Source organism: Dermacentor albipictus, chromosome 4 (assembly GCF_038994185.2).
Source record: "Dermacentor albipictus isolate Rhodes 1998 colony chromosome 4, USDA_Dalb.pri_finalv2, whole genome shotgun sequence".
NCBI classification, from domain to species: Eukaryota; Metazoa; Arthropoda; class Arachnida; order Ixodida; family Ixodidae; genus Dermacentor; species Dermacentor albipictus.
In genome coordinates this window covers 72,192,530-72,213,596 of record NC_091824.1, presented here as the reverse complement: position 1 = coordinate 72,213,596, position 21,067 = coordinate 72,192,530, and the positions used below count along the sequence as shown (strand labels likewise).

The window sequence follows — 21,067 nt, the reverse complement described above, 5'->3', positions numbered from 1 at the left end:
CAGCCATGCACACGAACATTCGCGAACAGCTGTGATTCGGATAAACTACCTGCTTCTGTGAAACGACGCTTTCACCATTTTGATCAGAGCTTTGGGCGGCCTTTTCGGAACGAACTCGATATCTTTATTTTTTTATCTTCACAGGCAAGACGCCGATATCCATTGGAACTTCCACGATGTCATCATCGGCAGTGGTACCAATATCAACGCCACCAAGTTCCCCTCTACCCTCAAACGCGACCATGACAACCACAGCTCCACTGTTCAAGAGTATGCCTGAATTCATAATGTCATTCACTTTTCTGCAGTTATTTTAAGCTCTGAGTTATACCATGTGTCATCAAAGCTGAGGGAGAACATAAAACAGAAGCTTTACAATTAAACTTGGAGTGCCCGTATGAGGAAAATTTTAGCAAAACTGTAACTAATTCACACTTGAAACTTTGCGTACATCATTTAGCCATAACATGTCCCCATTAGATGGACGCCACAGGTACCGTGTATAAAGCATTAAAATCCGAAGTGAAAAATACGGCTCATTAGTTATTTTCAAAGCTTCTAATTAGTTTACACGTTAACCTTTCGTCGGACAGTAAACCTTACATGCCCCCCTCCCCCTCTTATCCCCAAATGTTAACTTCGTGTGACCTAAAGCTTTCTCGGGAGAGTAGAAAACACAGCTCGGTTGGACCGAATAACGCTGCCTGGCACTTGTCGAAAGAATTTTTAGAAAACCTGTAATTTATTCTCATGCATACTTCGCGCGCACATAGGGCCACCACCTTTATTGTAAATATAGCTTATATTCGTGGTGCTTATAGCTGTCCCAAGAAATCAGGCTAAATTCTTATTCGTTCGACAAACTCATTTATAGCGCTCTGGCGCGTTTGTATACGTAATTTACTGCTAAAATCAGAATTACTCACACATTTCGATGTTTGCATGCACAGTCTTCGTAACCTGTCCCCTATATCAACAACGTATAAACAAGATGACTCGTTTTTTGCACAGAGAACGCTACGGGCGCATTGTAAAGCGTATCGAGATAGGGAGAGAACAAGGGTTCAGTTTTTATTTCAAACGGCGATAATCAAAGTACATAGGCAAAAGCTGCACCACGTTTACACCTAAAATTTACCCCAGTTTCCTATAATGTAAACATGAAAGCATAGCTGATAACGGCCGTGTAACGCTTGAGGGCAGTTCTTTGGGGAATTTACTGCTACGGCGGTAATTGATTGTTGTCCTTGAAACATTTTCCACAAACCACCTACAGTAAGCCACCTACTCGTATTAATGTCACCTTTAACGCACGTTCCCTTCGTTCAGGACACGGTGAAACTTCCGACGCGTTTCGTAAAATATGCTGGTAAAGCTCTAAAACGTTTGTATAAGAAACCTAATGACTGAAGTTAACCTACAAGGCCGTGATTAACCAATGCAGTAGAATTTCTTGTCGGACGTCTCGTACAGCTTGTGCCCGTTGAATATAACTACATAAACGAGAGTCGTTTACGTCATTGCGGACACCGCGGAAACAGCCCACATGGCTCCAATGACTCCTGAAAGCATGAAGCAAAGTAGCAAATTAATTTCGAAGCACTTAGTCTGTACATCAAGATTTCAGTAAACGTCAATCATAGCGTCGTTCTCATTCTTCTCGGATATGATATTGCGGTAACGTTTGGTTAACACAAGGAGCGGCAAACCTTTCTAAACCTTTCACATTTCTTTTCTAAACAGCGAGAACGGAAGTACGTGTAGTTTTTAGACACAAGTTAACACGGACACCTTCAAAATTTGCCTGCACTTTGCCCCAAAGTGCCCCCTATCTTTTCGAAGTCACCTTGTCTATCAGTGGACTCGGAAAACACGCATGAAATACTTTGGGGCGCTTCTAGTTGCCCAAACCGTTTCACGGTAAAATGCTCGTTAAGTTCAATTAGCCTGAAAGATACATATCACAGTGCTTCAGTACCTATTTTTGCTGAAGAGTTGCGGAGTTGTAAACCGCGAGTGTCATTCCTTGGCAGATTTGGGCACTGTGTGTAAGAAATTTGTTGATCTAAACAAGCTGCCTTCAGCAGAAATTTCAACCGTGGGGTCCATGGAAGTCTTTCAAGTGTTATGATCCTTTCAGGATAGACCAGGACAAACATTCCGCGAAGAACTATTTATAATCGGCCATACATATACAATTAAGGCGGGGACGGTGTAAACCTAAAAGCGACGCTGCTGAATAGAAAGTCACATGTCCATAACGACCGTTTTTACACCACAAGTTCATCTCCAGTAGCTCAATTGTCTTGCGCCCCTGTTTACTGAAAACGTCATTAACAACTTGAGTGGTTATTTTTGCAGACATTTGTTACAATTTATGTACATAGCACTGTTAGTAAGAGTAACGGGCTGAGCATCACACAAACGAGCTCAATTTACATTGCGTGACGTGCAACATTAGAACAGAATCTAGGCCGATCACAGCTATTCTAGAAAGACTCAGGTATGAACATCCGTGATTCTCGCTGTTCAGAAATTTTGCGCGCCAGTTTCAAAGCCTACATCTTACAAAGCTGTATTAACTTATACATCTTGCCTATTAGCTCACACACAAACGGGCACTCGCATAACCAATTGGCTTATAAAATATATATTCATCTAACTGCACGTACAAATGTCTTTGCATAATTACGCAGTTCAACAACAAACTCTACATAAGTATCCTCAATGCATAAATTATAGGTCTTCAAGTGCATTATTCTCTTAACAAAACGAAGCGTTGAGCGCATATATTTACACTTATGCCTTCTTTCCCATGGTATGGCACTTCTGCTCGGTCGATTCTGAGCCGAGTGAATTGTCTCGCTACTGGAGCTGGCGTACTGAAAACGGAGTGGAACTCGGAGACAGCGTAATCCACAAATGTTTGGGTCGTGTGGGGCGGGTCACGGTGTTTTGCCGCGCAGGGAAACGCAGTGCACAGAAGATGAACAGCTTCATTTACTTAATTTCAAATAACCGCTTCATGAAGGCTTTTCTTCATATAGATTCCAACATGGGCGCTTATTGTATCTACAGAATTTTTTAGCACTTTGACCGTTGTTACACCCATCGTTTGGTTCGCACGTAATCGAAAATTCAATTACCGCGATATGAAGAGCTTTTCGCTGTGAAACAAAGGTTCGTGTTTGTTTGGTGCAAGCAAGCGACGGCTACTAATTTTGTTTTGTTTGAGATGTTCTGGTTTCAAACGCAGTTTGCAAGCTTCGTAGTTCGACTTGGGAAAAAAATAGTATATTTATGGACTGCTACACTGTTTTTTTTAGCCAAACCAATGGTGCTGTGCCAGCTGGTGTCTCCGAGCTACTTCAGGACGGGGACTCTGCGTAACGCGGTCGAGGCACAAGAGGTGCCGAGTTCAACGCTGTGTGACTACATACTTCTGGACCTGCCACTAGCAGCTAACGGCAGCTTCGAATGTGCGTGATTTTCTCCGCCATTGTGCACGGCGCTAACAAATTTTTATGCTGCGATAATTAGCAACTAGGATAGGTGGAACCAAGCTACTAAATTTTTGTTTGATAAAGTCATACGAAACGCCAGCAATTCCTGAATATCGTTTCTTACATTGTGCTCGGTTTATTCTCGGGGCCACCTAAAATGGAGACGCTACCAACTGTTTTTCCACTTCAGATCCATTCCTCTACGTTTGCCAGCAATGTAGGTACTCCAATAAGGTTCTTCCCCTGTGTACATCATCTTCCGCGAAAATACAACTGTATATATGTTAGCTGAACTCGTGGAATAGCCAACGCAGATCACGTCTATTATAGCGCAAATGTATTAATTGTATCGGCAATTAATTTTATCATCCGTCTATCATCACTGCAGTGACTGATATTAGTGTCAGGATGACGCACGTCACTGACACTGACACGTCACTGACGTCACATCCTGCACTGCCAGGAAATGGTGCTGTGCTTAAGGCTCGCAAGGTATAGCTCCAACAATAAGGCAATTAAGTCATACTGTTGTATGAACTATAGGTGCATTTGTTTCTTAAAATTTAAATTCATTAGTTCTTGTCTACCCTTAAGACTCTAAGCATTCATTTCGAAGCTACTTTACTATCCTTGCTGGAAACCTTTGTTTTTTCCCATGTCACTCCTTCCAAGTACAGCAACAGTAAGCCGTTGATAAGTAAAGAGCTTGTACTATGATAAACAGACAAAAATATTTATTTAATATATTGCGGATAACACAATCCGACTCTGTACCTAAGATCGAAGAAATTTTACAAAATAGTTCAATCTTGGACACAGACTCGAAATCAACCCAAAATAAAAATAGCGGTCTGTAAAAAAATAGACAATTCGATACGTTATTTCCGACTCCCTAGATTGCATAGCATAAGGCACAGATACCCAAGCTGAAGCACAAACATCAAACATTCATCTTGAGGTATGACGATGCAGAAATTACTGGACAGCGCGTATCGAAAAAGCTTACGCAAATAAGAAAATAAAGCTGTCCGAATCCGGGAGCCCATTACTCTCAGGGAAGGGAAATGTTAGTTGTGAACCTTCTACCTTTAACGTAAAATCTTTCCTATGCAACTTGCGAATACGTTGTCTACGCAAATGGAACAATTCAATGGCGGCGTGTCAACATTGTGCCTAATTATTCATTGTAAAATAGACCTAACCCAACTGAAGTGCAACAGCTTCGCAACCTCGCTTTAGACCTCGGGTCACTGACAGCAAAGGTTCATAAGTGCTACACTTACAAAGACCAAGAAGCTGCGACTAAGTGCCGTTCCTCGTTGACAACGCCTGCTCTCTCTTAAGGGATCCTTTATACATCGGTCAGCCTGGCCGCACTGAAATTTGCCGCAGCTTAATGGAATCTGAACTGAAAAAAAAAAAGATGCGCCACTCGTAGAAAAGGAGTATGCAACAACTAGCCCCGCAACGTGTTTGATTCAGCTGTCTTTTGTGGTTCCCTGCCTTGCAGTCGAATCATACAGATTCCTCACCCATGCACGCACAAGGCACCGCCTCCTCTTCCACGTCGACATCGACCTGAACGGCGTTGGAGGGGGATTAGTATTGGTGAGCTCTAGCCAGTTCGTGGACAGCGTGCGAAATTTACAGAACTCGCTGAGCTCCAGCAAGCTCCATGGGCTGGGCGTGCTCAAAGGTTATCCAACCTTGCTCAGCCAGTTGGGACGCCGCAGCGCAATACCTTACCTGGGGGCGATCTACGAAGTAAGTTTTCCGGACGCCTGTAACATTGCACGTCGCGTGGGCTGTTCGCCGTAAAACCTTATTTTGACCAAGTGGGTGTAACACGTTTCCTAACATTCTTCAACCCTAAGTGTCAACTAGTTTATTCATTCTTTTAGTCAACTTATATGGTTGTTTGAAGCTGGAAACAACGCTATTATATCAGGAATAGAGTGTAAATCAATAACGAAAACATTGCAAAGGTATGAGTGAGTTATCGTGCTACGAATATTTCTTTTGCTTAAAGAAATACTTGCGATTTACAAAGCAAAAAAATACCGAACGGAGGTAATCAATGCCCGCGAGGCCTGTTAAATGAAAGGATAGCGCGAATATAGCATCATGTCAGGAATAATGAGAGGCTAAACAGTCAATGAGATGAGAGTAGTAAAATAATATTTGAAAATATTACCCTGACAGGTTGACGGAAAAGAGCTGTTAGAAGTGGTGGATATGAAGATCCAAGAGATAGCGTGATGAAGAGTGGACCAATGTGGCACCTTCATACACGCCTGATCATGCCCTGCGGACGCAGGCAAGCGTATCAAAGTTCCCTATGGACCGATCCCGGTGATGTTGTAATACATGGTCACGTAGAGGGGGTTTCAGCGTCTGATTGGTTCTGTTAATCCGCATTGAAAGCTGTATCACAAAAATTATTTTGTAAGTTTGCCCCACCGCTAATCTAAGATCGCTCAAGTAGTCGCTTGTCGTTGGTCGACAGTTATGTGGAGATGGGCTTGCGCAAGGCCCACCCTAGGAGCGAGGGTCAGGAAAGGGCACGACGCTCCTCCCCTTCACAACACACAAAGGCGCTACGGCATGGTTTCTGGACTCTCCGACACGGCGCAGAGAAGCCCCCAGAGTGGGGCCACCAACAAACACGGGTTTAATCATCCAAGATACAGCAAAGTGCGACAGTCGTGGCGCTACGGGCAAAGGCTCACCGTAAGAACGATGGAGTACGCGCACCCGCTGCGCTAGGGCTAACCGCGAAGCTGTCCACCAAGCTCGAGAACGAGGAGTCGCGGGAGCAGAGGTGCAGTGTACCCACCTCTTTGGGGGCCTGCGAGCATCTGCCATGGTGATGAGGCACTCAGTGGAAGAGAGCTCGGGTGGAGAGGGCGCCCGGGGGCATCCACTCGGGTGGCCAATGAGGGCGCGTTCCGGTGACACTTTAGGCGTTTCTTGTAACTGCGCGAAATACGAGGACACAAGAAAAAAACAGGCACCACACTAAGAGTGCAGACTACCAACTCTTTATTTCTTGGAACGCAGGCAACACACATATATTTCATTCGAGAACTTGTGCACGTGTCCGCATTGTCACTCTTACATGTGCCTATAAACGTAAAAACGTAAAGGTTATCTACTGAGGAGCTGTGTATGCAAGATTGCGACAAGCCATCACCAAGTTAATTCTGAGCCATTCTTGCAGCATCATAAAAGAGGGACCAATAAAATAAAGAAAGAAAACAGGAAGAAAAACAGGAAGAGACCGCGAGCATATAAAGGAAAGGGTTGTGGCACTTGAAAAATAACCAGTGTTAAAGATGAGGATGAGTGCATAAAATTGTTTGAAGAAAGCACGAAAGGCAAAAAAAAACATAACAAGCGGGGAATATCACACCGATCAACAAATATGGAAATGAAGGGATGAAGGCTAAAAATATGGCTTATTGAAAACAACCATGGAAAGTGGTGGTGACGGCGACTCTTCAATTTCCAAACGTGACTATGGAAAGAGTGAGACCTGGAGAAAAAACTAACGCTCAGTGGCATTTACAGCACAAAACACCTACAAAAAGAAAGAAAACAAAAGAAGCCTAGTTCATCAAAACAAATTTTTTTTAAAGACATTCCAGAAAAATTTACTTATTCTGGAAGCGACGAGACAGATGGTGTGCTGATACATTTGTAGTGATCTTTTAGTATGTGGAACGCTTCGACAGTCTCCCTTTCAGTCTGATCCCTCAAATAGAGCAGAAACGTTGCGTTATTAAAGATTGGTTCGCTTGGGTTGTTTTTTCCGCCCTCTTTTTTTTCACGATTTATCCGGGGATAACTCCCTTCAGCTTTTGGACCTCCGTCTTCATTTTGACCCAAAACATATCTGTTGGCATTAAAATCCAAGAACAAAGAAGGTCCCACTGCCATTTGAAAATGCACATTCCAAACTAGTTAAGAGCGCCAACATAACCCTAGCTTGTAAGTCCGCCCTGGAACAATCATGCGAGAACAAGTTAGAAACCAGTTTCAATCAGCAAGTTAGGCGCATCCCCTCGGCTGGTTACCCTCAGAATTGATACATAGCGGCCTGCCAAAGTCTTTTGCAAAAACATAAAGTTAAAAAGCACCAGAAAGTTGCAGGAAAGAGGGTATTAGGAAAGAAAAACTGCAGGTCATGTCTTATATTCATCCAGTGTCGCACAACATCCAAAAAGTAGTAAGCCGCTGCGGAGTCAAGGTCGTCATTTCGGTTCCATGCAAGCTCAGTAGAGTGTGCCTCATGGAGACAGGCATGGGAAAGAGTAGGCCACAGTGTTCAACCATGCACGAAAACGCACAACATAGATTGTGCTTGTGGGGTAGTGTATTCGATTCCCTTGACAAGCGACAACATTTATATTGGACGAATGGCCAGGAGTTTCAACGAAAGTGCACGGGAACATCAGTGGCATGTAAAGAACAAGGCAGTCGGCACTTTGGTACCTGCACTTTGACAGGTGCAGAGGAAAAATAAGGGCGGACGAAACAGCCCTTGCAAATCAATTTTTAATAACACAACGTTGCTTTCTATTTGAGGGACCAGACTGAAGGGGGGATTGTCGAAGCGCTCTACATAATAAACGGCGACAAATGTATCAGCACGCCATCTGCCTCGTTGCTTCCAGAAGTGAATTTTCTGAAATATGCCTCTTAAAAAAATTTCCTTTTGACAGTCTAAGGTGTTTTGGCTTTTCGTCTTTTGAATTTGTTCGTTATAGGTGCTTTGTGCTGTGAATGCTGCCGAGTGTTAGTTTTTACTCGAGGCTCACACTTTCCATGGTCACGGTTGTAATTCCATATTCGCCGTCACGACCACTTTCCATGATTGTTTTCATTAAACCATATTTTGAAAATTCATCCCTTCATGACGTCCTTTCTACATTTGTTGATCGGTGTGATATTCGCCGTTTGTTTTTCAGGTTTTCTTTGTTTTTTGCTTGCTTTTATTGCTTTCTTAACCGATTTTATGCCCCCATCCTTCGCCTTTACTTTGGTTATTTGTTAAGTGCCATATCCATTTCCTGCACATCAGAATCAGAATTTATTATTAGAAGTTGAGTCCCATTACAAGTATTTATTATGCAGATGGAGGTCCCATAGTTAAAGACTGCATGGGGACCTCCTGTACAAGAACAGTTATTATAGTTAACATCTCAAAGCAACAGTCGCCTATAATAAGGAAGTATACAAGGAAGAAGAAAAGAACGGTTACAGAACAAAATACAGAATTTATTACAGATAATAACACGGTTTAGCATATGTCATGGTAGCAGGAAAAATACTCTTTCAGTGTTTAACCTTTAACGGACTTGGCGCATGGCCCTACCTCATCCCGAGTTTCCTAAAAGTCTTCTTGTGGCCGAGGTTACGTAATACTTTCATCTGACTACCGCATTTAGAGCAAGCGAAATCTGGCCCGAGGGCACGCGACTGGTATTCAACTAAGGTAGTCATACAAAGTCGTTATCTGACTTAGCACAATGAACTTCTTCGACATCGCAGCTTCATTAAGTGCTGGTCATTTTTCTTTGCCTTGTAGGAATTTTCCAAGATATTGCGGGGCACAGGTGTGGAACAGGACAAAATAAAGAACTTCCTTGCGTTCAATCCAGGCCTCATCACACAGTATATATATAGGGAGCAGCTTCAGGAGCTCAACGGGTATGGGACATTTCTATTAAAGCTTTCTAGCTGAGCTGAACTTCTGCGCAAATATCCTTTCAGTGTTTACCGACTAACAATGTTTGACTAGCCGTGCTTAATTAGCGTGGGACACTGGCGACAAAACAAATATTTGTAATATGGCCATAACGAAAAATTCAGTCTTCCGTTACCCTTATAGTTTCATCAATGTAAAGCAGTGATTGCACATTGGTGTGCGGTAATCTGCATTAAATTCCTACAGTTGACATATAACATAAAGTGCTGAAAATTTCCCGCCCGCCTCTCCCACAATGGGATCGTGTAGAGAAAGAAATATTCGTAATATTATTTGCTGCACTTGGAATAAAGTTCAAAGCCCTAAAACATATTTTGCATTTAAACAAAAAACAGTGGCAGCTGCACCAGAAAGACGAAGCGTCGATTGTGATAGCAGATGAGTAGATAGCTGTACCAAGTAAGGAATATAAATTCATTGGCCGTATAATTTTGGAAACATTCGTTTAACAACTAAATTAACAATCATGGTGTCAGCGCGTAGAAGCAAGCATGAACACATCGCACTCGATGAGTGCGGGTAACCACTGTCATAGCGGTGGTGTGAGCACGCGCAGCAGCAGCAGCGATTGAATTGACCATCGTGCTGCCTCACTTCTACGCGAACTAAGCGGCGAAGACACATCGCGCACGAAACTATCAGAACGTGGCCCACTCTGTCCGCATCGCAGATCCTTTTCAAGATAGAGCCCGCGGGGCCACGCCATATGCAACAGCCGACAGAGTAGAACGCCCCCCCCCCTTTTTGGCTCCCCTCCCACCGACACCTTGCGCAGGACGGAAGACGGCACGCGCGAGATTGAGCCACCATCGTCGGGTCACCCTCGCAAGCTTTCACTCGCACACACAGTATACGGCGCGTGGCAACGATGCTTTGCCCTTGAACTTTATACGAAGCATCACGGTGATGCCGATAGAGATGGCAGAAATGTGCCTGGAGTGTCCATATAATTTCTATCGCAATAAGATCTACTTGAAGACATCGATGTATTGCGTGGTTAGGAACAGAATAACCACGCCTGATTACCGGGTGCTTTTTTTAGAACGTATAGAATATTGAATGTTGTTTGTAGTGGACGTGGTTATCGTACGTGTTGAGCTGGAGTTTTTCACGTGGCGGGACATAAGTCGCACGAGAAATGAAGAAGCATAATCGACTAACTGACAAAAATGATCAAACTACCCTTGTATTATTTGCTTTACGGCGCGTACATCAATTTACGTATTGTAGCAGCTGAGTGTGCTAGTCGTATCCACTTGGCATGAATTCTAAGGCTCACACGCGTGTTGACATGCGCAATGAAGCTTCTTGTTAAAGCGCGCTTTAAGAAATAAAACCACAGTTTTATTCCTTGAAGCGTAAAAGTAAATGAAAGGCCCAGGTATTTCGTCGCACACGTTGGGAATGGACATCTCCATACTGGTGCCCTCCTGATACTTCGTTCAAAGTGGATACGGCTTGCAACATCACCGGCTAGAATTGGTAAATAGCAATACCCGTAGTAAAGCAATCAATTAAATGTTGACTAGTGAATTTTTTTTAGATATTACATCACAATTTCAACCTTACGTGCAAGTAATGACCATGCTTGAGAGTAATCCAGCTGAAGGACTAGAATTTTGCTATCTGCGGCAGGTGTTCTTACCTTTAATTCTGTATAGCCTAAAAAAGGACCCCTAGTATACTCAACATCTTCGTGGATTCTTCAACAACTAAATTCACAAAAGATGAATCAATGCTCACTTAGCAGGAAATCAGACACGTATACATAATCTCTCCAATCTAATTCACTGTGTTTGCTATAAGTATTCAAGCTCATACATTGGGAACGATTAGGAGCAGCAATAAACGTATCCCTGTAATTTTCAACACGACTGTTCTACGCTATATAAGATTAGCAACAAACGATGAAGTACCTTAAGCTCAACAATACAATGCTCATATCATCAGAAGCCAACAAACACCGACACAAAGGACCACATAGGGGAAATTACTTGTGCTGAATAAATGAAATAAAGAAACGATAAATTAATGGAAATGAAAGCGGATGAAAAAACAACTTGCCGCAGGTGGGCAACAATCCCACAACCTTTGTATTTCGCGTGCGATGCTCTGCAAATTGAGCTACTGCGGCGCCGTTTCCCCATCAACTTCTTAGGGTATTTATGCTTCCTAGTAAAACCCTGGGAGTTTTAGCCAGCGGCACCTCTCACAGACCTTGGCAGCGGATGGGGACATCCTTTCTGCCTCAAGCCTCACGAGAACGTGATCTTTTTAGGTGAAGGCAACTGGTCGAAATTCAATGGTAGATGTTAAGCTTACTGCGCAAAGACCAAGGCCACGCTGATTAACCTAGCAAGGGAAAGAGTGTGTTCGGTAGAGAAACTCTCTAGCCAACGCAGGAGTGAATGCATCCATGTTATGCAGTACGTCTAATTGTACGTTTATTCAAATCCATGTCAAATAAGACCTCGAAAAAACAGAATGGGTTAACCAGGCTAGAGAAACTACTTTCAAGCAACAAAAAGTAGCGCTGCCATTATACTTCAAAAGCTACACTCAATACATTCTTCCACTACTTGACAAAGGAGCTAGAAATAAGATAACAAAATCAGAGAAATTGAGGGGTGCGGCAGCAGGGCTGAAACATAAAAGTGTAACAGTTACTATTTTCCAGATTTGAAGCCGCAGAACCCCTAGTGCTGAGGACAATTAAGCTTCAAACTATTCCTGTCTGGACGCACTAAAGGAATGCGTCTTGGGCGGCGATTTTTCTAATGCAGAGCCGTCGTGTGATCAGCATTTGTTCACTTGATTGTTTTAGATGTTCTCCTCCTAACACTTCCTTCTCTTCAGGGCATAGAGCAAGTGGTTTTGCCCTTCCGTCAACCGCATATTTATGTACGCGTCACAAGACCCGCCTTACTCATAACCATCAATGTGTAGGTATTCATCAAATACTCCAAAGAGTACTCTTTGATTCCAGCGAACACGTTAAAAGCAGAGTGATTGGCAAGCGGTCTAAATACAGCACTTCTGAGAGCTCTGAAGCATGAGGTAAAGCTCTACTTTGAGCTTTATTGGCCGCCGGTATACCAGCTCGTACACTGAGTAGAATTTCGCCGTTCTGTTTGCTGCGTGGCTACTATCTCCTCTTTCCTAGAAGTCATCTCTCACAATGTTCATATGTGAATTCCCTCACAAAAAAGCGTTGTCCGAGCGCTCACTACATTTTACAACATCTGTGCCAACGCACGTGACCCTATAAAGCAGCATTCTATTCGTGCCATGCGGGCGAGAATACTGTGCGGCTGATTTCATACTCGGTCGATGACATCCGGCAACTCATGGAAAGCTGATGCCATGATGCAAAGGATTTTACAAACGTCACCCGACCCATAGACAGTGTCTGCCATGTGGCCGAGAAATCGATACCAAACTGGTAACACCCCAGCCCAGGAAGCTCTTCACGTGCAAACTCAGCGACCGTGGTAAGACCAGCTGCTACTAAGCACTACTACACCAATTTTATCGCCAGTCATCGCAATTCTATTGCTGCCTGATAGTGATGCGTGCGCCTACCTTTTCAGTCATACTTTCACATGGCTTCATTATTTTCTTAAGGGCACATGTTCGTTTCAGTTTGTTCCAAACGAGCTTTCTCAAACATTTCAAAAAATTATTGTACCAGTTTCCGCGGTTCACGAAGTATGTACGTTGTGTGTCAGGATTCGCGTGCTTTGTGTAAAAAGTAAAAAAAAAAATTGCTTAACGCTTTAACATCTGTAGAACGCCGCATTAGTATTGCCAGGTGCCATAGAAAAGTTCCATTATAGGATAGATGACAGAGTACATGTTTTTTTTTTGCAGGATCACGCACCTGAACTTTGCAATTATCCTGACCATAACGAATGAAAGGGTAAACGAAGTTTACCCATCTTCAGCTTGGGACAATCGCTGCCTCCCTCAGACCAACGAATCAACAATGGTGGGTAGCTATCAAGGTTTTAACCTCTGCGTGCATTGAACTTAGGAGCTTTTGAAACACATTTCTGAAACTTCTGAGTAAGTTCGACAACCATTTATGGGCAATAGTTCAAAGTGCTCTTCAATATAAATGGCTGGTTGCACGATCCCATGCTTCCTTACTTTAGCGCAAATGGGCTACTCGAGAAAACGTTCTGTTAATTCGCGTAGAAATATGTTTTGCATGGGCTGATATACAATGTCAGCTCAATCATTATTGTGACAACGAAATTAAGTTTCAAAGGAATCCACAGCTGAAATTTCAAAATAAGGACATTAAATTGGTACATCATAACCATTCTGAAAAATAATATAACCGGCAGATAAACACAAGTGTGTTATTGAACAGAAAAAGCGCGTAGAGACGCTAAGAATGACAAAATTAGCACATAAATTGCGTGCACCGACCTATACCTAAAGAAAGTTCATTCGCAAGCGCTTGAAAAACAGTCTGAATGACTTTGTTTTAACAAATGCATAAAAGTGAACCACGCAGAAATGTAGAACACTAGAAAGGGGAAGAAAAATATCGTCACAGTCGTACGCTAATCTTGGCGAGTTTATACATAAGGGACAGCAGAGCTGCGTAAGGGTGTTCTAGCTAGATGTTCTAGCTGTCTTGCACCGTTCGACACATACCGAAGACTGTGTATACGTTTCACTATATCTGGCGCAATTTCTTCTCCATACGTGATTGTTTCTATATGCTTTGGTGTATCCGAGCTTTCTACAGATACTTGCGTCTTCTTTTTCCTTTAAAATCTTGAAAGGATCATCACCACTAGTTTCTATACAATGAACGGGGTGCTTTCACGCACGCTGGCGCTAGATCTCACGCACAGTGCAGATCAATGTTCCGTAATGTATTTTCCGTATAGCCGACTATCAAGCAGCCTTTGGGGTTCCGCGAAGCGTCGCCAGATCAAGAAACGTTTTGTTTTTATCGTAAGGCCAGCCCTTATATTTGTGAATCCAGTGTGTTTGTGATGACGGCAGCAAGATGAGGACGATGAAGACGATCGTACGTTGTGAACTCGTGGTTTTCGATTCGACCATGCTAGTTTACGATATACCGATACCCTCCGTTGTACATAGGTACTGGCCGTGCAAAGCGAGAGAGAAACGCGCATTGTAACGTAATCTGCGAGTGAACGGTAAAAAGTCCTGCGTACCTACGCCTATGTCATGCGATATATTTAAAACAACGATGGCATATGTATTCTGGCACAGGAATGTTTAAAACTAGAAGAGCTAAGGTTGAGGTTGTCGGGTTGTACGTGTTGAATTATTGCAGTGCTTTAGTGAGGAATAACACTCGGACACAAAGAACGAAAACGACACTAAAAACTGTTTCACCTGCGCCGGTCATGAAGGTAGCACAACATCGCACAGCATCCAAGGCACAGGTATACGTAGAAGCATAGCTTTCACAGAAGCCCATGCATTCAGGAAATTACGGTACAATCGGCAGTTTATGGCGTTCAGCGTCATCTATGTCAAGATATAGATCCATAGGAATAAGAAAATGAAGCAGAAGTCATGCGAAATCCGGCCCTTCTTTACAGCCGCATTACATACGGAACTCCTTACCTCAACCTGAAGACAACCGAGAAACAAAAACTAAACCTTCTAATAAGAAAGGCCACGAAGCTCGCCTCAGGACTACCGACAACCGCGTCCAATGACCGCTTGCTTCGCATGGGAGTTCACACCTCCTGGGAAGAACTCGCGGAAGCGCACCTCATCAACCAGATCGAGAGACTGAAGCTCACAACCACAGGCCGAGCAATTCTCCGACGCACAGGATACGCAAACAATCTAGAACACGACGGAGAACGCAAGGAAAAGATCACATCGAAGCTGCAAGAATGTCTACAAGTTCTTCAGATCCCTCGGAACATGCATCCAGAACACCATCGAGGCAGACGCCTCGCCAGGGTAAACGCCATCAGACACAAGCACCGTAACGACCCGCAGGCGCGCTACGTGTACGCAGCCAAGTATCCGGGCCAAAACGCCTTCGCCATCAGCGTGACGGTCTACAGGTGGACGACACTGGCATTGGCGACAATTCTCGCCAAACACGCGGAGACAGCTGAGGAGGCCGCAATAGCACTCGCCACCCATACAAGCGAGGATCCCATAGTGGTCTTCACCGACTCTCAAACAGCGGCACGCAACTACATGGAGGGCAGGATCTCCATCAAAGCGATCAACTTACTGAAACGTGGCGATACTCCTCCCTCTTACACCTGCGTCATGTGGATTCCGGGACACGAGGGACTCGAGGGGAATGAAGCGGAACACACCGCTGCCCGCGCAAGCATCAACCGGGCTTCCCCGCACGACATTCTACACAGGTCCCACCCACCGAAATCAGAGGAGGAAACAGAAACAATACCATTAACTTACCAAGCACTGCTACAACACTATCGGCTTGGACGCAGGGTCTATCCTCCACCACATCCGAAACTAACAAGAAACGAAGACACCGACTACAGGCGACTCCAGAGCAATACCTTTACCCACGGAACCTTACTGCATCATTTCCACCCGACGCTATACAACTACATCTGTCCACACTGCAATGTGCCAGACACCCTGGCGCACCTCTTCATGCAATGCACGAACGCCCGAGCAAGCATCACAGCGCCACAACTAATAGCAACAGACGCAGACCCAAACCTCCTCGCTGAAACGTGGGAGGCTGAGATCTCCAAGCCGGACCTGGTCGACCAGCGCGAACTCGTCGCCCGGGCCCGAAGGGCGATCCAAGCCAGAGGGTTCCTGGAATAAGGGACCCTCCCACCTCGACTGACAAATCACTACTCCAAATAAAAGTTTCTTTCTGTCTCTCTCTCTCTTCATTATTTTTGTTTTTCTCTTTCTCTGAAAGCCTAGCTTTCTTTGCCTTTTTCTTCGACTTTTCCACTGGTAGTGCTCCTGTTGCTGCCTTGCACGCCTCGTCGGGGAGTAGTACAGAACGTGTATATTGCGGGGATACGCGACTCTCAAGCGTCCCGATATCTTGTATTCCCGCATAGCTCCTGCAGTGCAGCTTCGCCGCGTGGCCTGGCGCCCGCGGCCGTCGGAGTGTTACAAGCGAAGTGCGAGAGATCGCGCGAGTGTTGTGCTGCTGCGGGGTTTCTTGGGCGCGGGTAAGAAAGGCTCTTCCTCTTGGGCGGCGGGCCGGCGAACGCGCCGGACGTCCCGCGTGCGCGCCGATCCATGCTTCTGCGAGACGGTCTCGCGTGGCCGCCTTCGAACGCGCCGCCGTTAGCGTGACCATATGTGCGAACGATCAGGCGTTGGGATCCAGCATGGCGCGAACATATTCGCTCGTTACCCGGTCGCGGTGAGTCGGACTTCTAGATTTGTCGCGAGCCCATCGGCATGTTTTGTGTGCAGCAACTCGGCTAGCAGACATTGATCTATGAAAGGTGCAATAAATGCCCTAGTGATTGCTTGCACTACTGTGTTGTCGTTCCTTTGTCCCAAGAGCACAGGAGGAGACCCCCACAATATACATGGCAGGAGAGCGGTAAAGAGAAAAGCTGACGTGAGAAACTGTTTTGACCTTTCTTTCCATCGCATCGCGGCGATGGGCGCGTCACCGCGTCGCCAAGCTCCCTGGGTGTCGCCGCAATGTCCTCCCGACTGCTGAAATTATCCTTGGGTCCCTCGCCAAAAGAGTGCGGAAGTTACAGCGCTTGCCTTTGTATTGATGAGAAATAGACTATAAAGGTGAGGCAGATAGAATGCTAGATAGGAGGTAGGGAGAGGGTAGGGTAGAACCGACGCAGACACGAAACGAGTGAATTTGTGTTCCGTGGCAACTCGCATACATTGAAGAAGCGCAGGCGGGAGAACAAGCACGTAGGAAAAACAAGGTAACGCCAGTGCTACACACGGCAGCAGTCGTGGCCAAAACGGATGCATTTAATTCAAGGTTAAACTCAAGTAGCAGAAACGGTACGTTACTGCTATTTCTGCAAAGAAACACTGTGGCAACATTGTCAAGTGGACAAGTGACGGAAGGCGCTCCGACAGAAAACTGCAATCTCGCCTCACACCGTTTTAGACGACACCAGGAAAGCAGCCGCCCGTCTTAATCAACGCCTCTGTACCCGCCGCCGTAGCTTTGTGACTATGGCGTTGCTCGAGGCCACGGGTTCAGTTACAACCGCTGCAGCCGCGTTTTGACCTGCTCGAAGTGCAAAAGCGCTCTCGTACGTAGACTAGGGTGCACATTAAATAAATCCACGTGAAATAGAATAATCCGCAGTGCCCCTCTAATGCGTCCCACATGATCAGATTGGAACTTCTGCACGTAACGCCCCGTATGGTAATTAAAATTTTACACTTCTGCCACGATTCGATGCACCGTGTGAGGTAAGAAGGTGCACTCTCCCAGGCTAGGAAGAATGGCGCTCAACATCGCCTCAAGCCAACACGTTTCACTGTGTGTTAGGCGTGCTACGTAGACCATCACAAGCGATGCACCTAAGGTAACCGTCGACTCGCTACTGTCGTATGGCACTAAACCCCGAAGGCCTAAAAAGGCGGCGTCAAAATCACCACCTGTTAACGTCAAGCGACGCAAACGGAACTTAAGGCTTCACTTACGAGTATTCTCATATAGTGCGTGGGATCCACATAATTTCTTTATTTTGTAGGGAGGGTTTCGATTAAGGCAGCGTTTTTGAACAGCCTTCAACTAGACAGGACTCCATTGTAGACAGGGCATTGTAAGTCTCAAACTTCACTCGCTTTGTGGTTTAGGTCAACAACGGCTTTTTTAGATCTAAAGCCTTATGAAAAGTGGGTTCATATCATGTGGTAAGTCCATGAAATTTAGTCATGCTGCCGCGCCTGCTTGATTACGCTGCGAGAATTAGAACTTTGCGTGTTTGTAATCATGCCATTAACTTGGCCCTTGGTCAATATGTTTTCTGCATCCGGCGAAGCACACGCAGGTAAGTAAAGTATGTCGTTGCAATATTTTGTTCTATGTCAGCTATGTAGGGGGCTCTGAACTGAAGAGTGATTGCCTTCGCGGCTATAGACAGGTCACTTAAAACAATATCATTCCTATTGAAGTCCGAATTTCTAAATATAATTTTGGTTGATTGACTGAATATCATAAAGCAAGGATTACACATAGTGTGTGGCACAAGATACGTGCTAACTGTGGCAAAGGAAAAATATTCCCGCCAACTACAATACTCCCTAATGGAAATTTGAGCGCAGCTCTATAAGTGTTTTCATTTCGCGATATATTGGCTAGCGCCGACAATTGTGTCTTGTGCGGCACCTGATCATTCTGATCATACGTTGCAAGATATGCACCTGTTCCAAGTAAATGAGGTGCGTATCTGAAGAATATGAAGCTGCTTGCACCTTTTTCAGCAGACATTCAATATGTACGAGAGAGATGCGACGGCATAATCCCCATAAATTTGGGCAATAGCTTACAAGCCTGGCGTACTTGTTTTGCCATTGAGCTGCTAAGTCCGGAGACGCAGGATCAAATTCAGGCCATGGCAGCCGGATTTCGTTGGCGTCGAAATGAAAAAAAAAAAACATCCAAGTGCTGTGCTTTGCGTGCACATAAAAATCCGGCAAAATAATCTGCAGTCGCCCACTACGACTTGCGTCATGATAACATCAAGGTTTTGGCGTGTAAAGCAAACCTAGAATATTATTTTCACAAAATAGTGTATTGGCTGCGGATGAATGTCTACTAAAGTGCTTTGAAGGTAAGATGAATTAGAGCTAATAAGCAACATTAATCTTGTAACTTCAGGTTCTCTGCAACAATTTGGGCATTGCTAGAGCAATGCTCTATCAAACACTATAAAATCGCTGTCACGTGCAAATTTTCTAAAAGGTGTGTGTGTGTGGGGAGGGGGGGGGGCGTGTGCGTGTGTGAGTGTGTGTGTGTGTGTTAGAGAGAGAGAGAGAGAGAGAGAGACGCGTACTTTACCCTTAGTTGACCGGTTTCCGATGTTTTTCTTTCAGGTTGATGTTGTGAGTACCATAACAAGTATCCGGCGCCCGATGTACGAATTCGCCCTGGCATTCAGCTTGCGTCTCGACCATTTCGCTGGTGTCTCTCTCGCAAAGGTGCAAGGAGACCCCCTGCAGAAAGTTCCATGCCGATTCCACAATGCCACCTGGTTTTCCGATGTGAGTGGCAGCGAAAAGCATGATTCCTGTGGCAGCCAACGAAGAGGGCTTTATGCCCTTCACACAAGGTGGCTAGTTTCCCACCATATTTATCGTGTGATGATTCGCCCTCGTCTAAACGGCATAAGCACGTCGTCGCTAACTACAACATCGTTATCAGCGAGCTTGTCAAGCTCCATCGTGTATGGGTCCTCCTTTACAAGAACATTGTCACGTCGCTGTTACGATGAAGAACACGGTAACAAAACTGTAAATCACGATGCGAACTTTTTACTGGGCGCAGCTTAGCCCACAAAGGCAACTGCCATTCAAAGGCCGATGGATGCGGCGAGCGCAGTCGGTCTTCTTCGGAACATGGGGTGCTATGCAGGATGCGCCGAGTTTCTCGTTCACCCGAGTTTTACCCGAGTTTGCTCGACGGCAGTCAGTGAACGGAGATAGCGCGGAACGCGCCGAAGGTGCAGGCAAAAAAATATGTAGACAAAAAGCTGCGTATGACAACAGGAGCGCACCCTGCGCGGCACGCTGCTTCCACGTTTCAAGCGCAGAAGGCTGCACAACGAAACACGCCATCGCCGCGTATTGTTATCAACGGATTATCGCAACTTAGCGATGCCGTGACTGCCCCGCTGTCTGTCTGCACATCTGCCGTGAGCCGCTTGCCACGCGTTTCCCGAGCGCGTCAAGGGCGTGCCTCATCTTTCGGGCACTGTCTTTCTATCCTCAATCGAATGCGAACAGGGTACATGCGGCGCATTCTTGCACCTATACTTTCACTCAAACGAATACGTTATAAAATACAACAAATAAAATAACGAACATTTTTATTTCTCTAGGTATCTGTTTTTCGTTTTCAACGCTAGAAATGTGTGATGACAAACGGAGATCGAGCAAATTATTAAATTTTGCACTTCTTGCCGCGAGTGGCAACAGGGAGGTGAAAGCTTAGAAGCGGTACATTGAAGCGGGTCGCACGCACGAGGGCGTTCATACGGGGATAAGTCGCCTAGGGGCGCTGCAGTGCTATTCTCAATAAAGTCGGTCATGATCCATGGAGAGTCATGGCCACTCTTTCTCTATTAGGGCAAGAGAAACGCAGCGCCGCGGTACGGCTGTTCATCGCAGGCGCCTCACTAGGCTATTAAGGCCCCCGCTTTACCAACTAAAAACGACACAACAGCTGTCGCTGCAAAATGGCGGTATGTTATTTTAGAGTGCGTAGTGACGCAGTTCAGTGAAAATGTACCAGTTTATCCTTGTGCGCGAAGCCTCTGCGATACATTGCGAAAAGTGCGTGCTTCCCCAGTGACACACTTCACCGCTTGTCATCGCTTGCCCAGTGAAGGCGCCTCTGAGCACATGTACGAAGTATATGAGTGTGTTGTGCAGTCGAAGGTGCTTGCGGATTACCTCTGCTGGAGCCAGCAGCGATCGCAGATGGATATCGTAACGACACCGCAGCACTCGCATTTTGGCAGGTGAGGGCTCTTGTGTGCAGTTATGACATCAGATTTCAGACGGAGAGAGGTGTTGGAACTGTTGAGTGCGCAGTGCTAGTGATGAAGAAATGCCATTGCAC

The 21,067-nt window shown here is 45.3% G+C and overlaps 1 protein-coding gene and 1 long non-coding RNA gene across 6 annotated transcripts in view; one reads left to right on the top strand and one right to left on the bottom strand.

The window, feature by feature from the left end:
* LOC135902070 (uncharacterized) overlaps positions 1-21,067 on the bottom strand; it is a 750,038-nt gene that overhangs the window by 86,662 nt on the left and 642,309 nt on the right. Inside the window, exon 3 of the long non-coding RNA XR_010564383.1 lies at positions 6,340-6,479. This is a non-coding gene — a long non-coding RNA (uncharacterized lncRNA). The remainder of the gene's footprint in view (positions 1-6,339; positions 6,480-21,067) is intronic.
* LOC135902065 (uncharacterized) overlaps positions 1-21,067 on the top strand; it is a 56,147-nt gene that overhangs the window by 16,089 nt on the left and 18,991 nt on the right. For 3 of the 5 annotated variants that reach the window (XM_065431966.2, XM_070537073.1, XM_065431965.2), the window contains 6 exons: positions 145-270; positions 3,327-3,479; positions 5,014-5,267; positions 9,094-9,215; positions 13,144-13,261; positions 19,321-19,488. In XM_065431966.2, coding sequence (XP_065288038.1) covers positions 145-270; positions 3,327-3,479; positions 5,014-5,267; positions 9,094-9,215; positions 13,144-13,261; positions 19,321-19,488 — 941 coding nt within the window. Of the gene's footprint in view, positions 1-144; positions 271-3,326; positions 3,480-5,013; positions 5,268-9,093; positions 9,216-13,143; positions 13,262-14,864; positions 16,109-19,320; positions 19,489-21,067 lie in introns of those variants that run through there. The other 2 variants (XM_065431967.2, XM_065431968.1) reach the window with 2 other exon arrangements.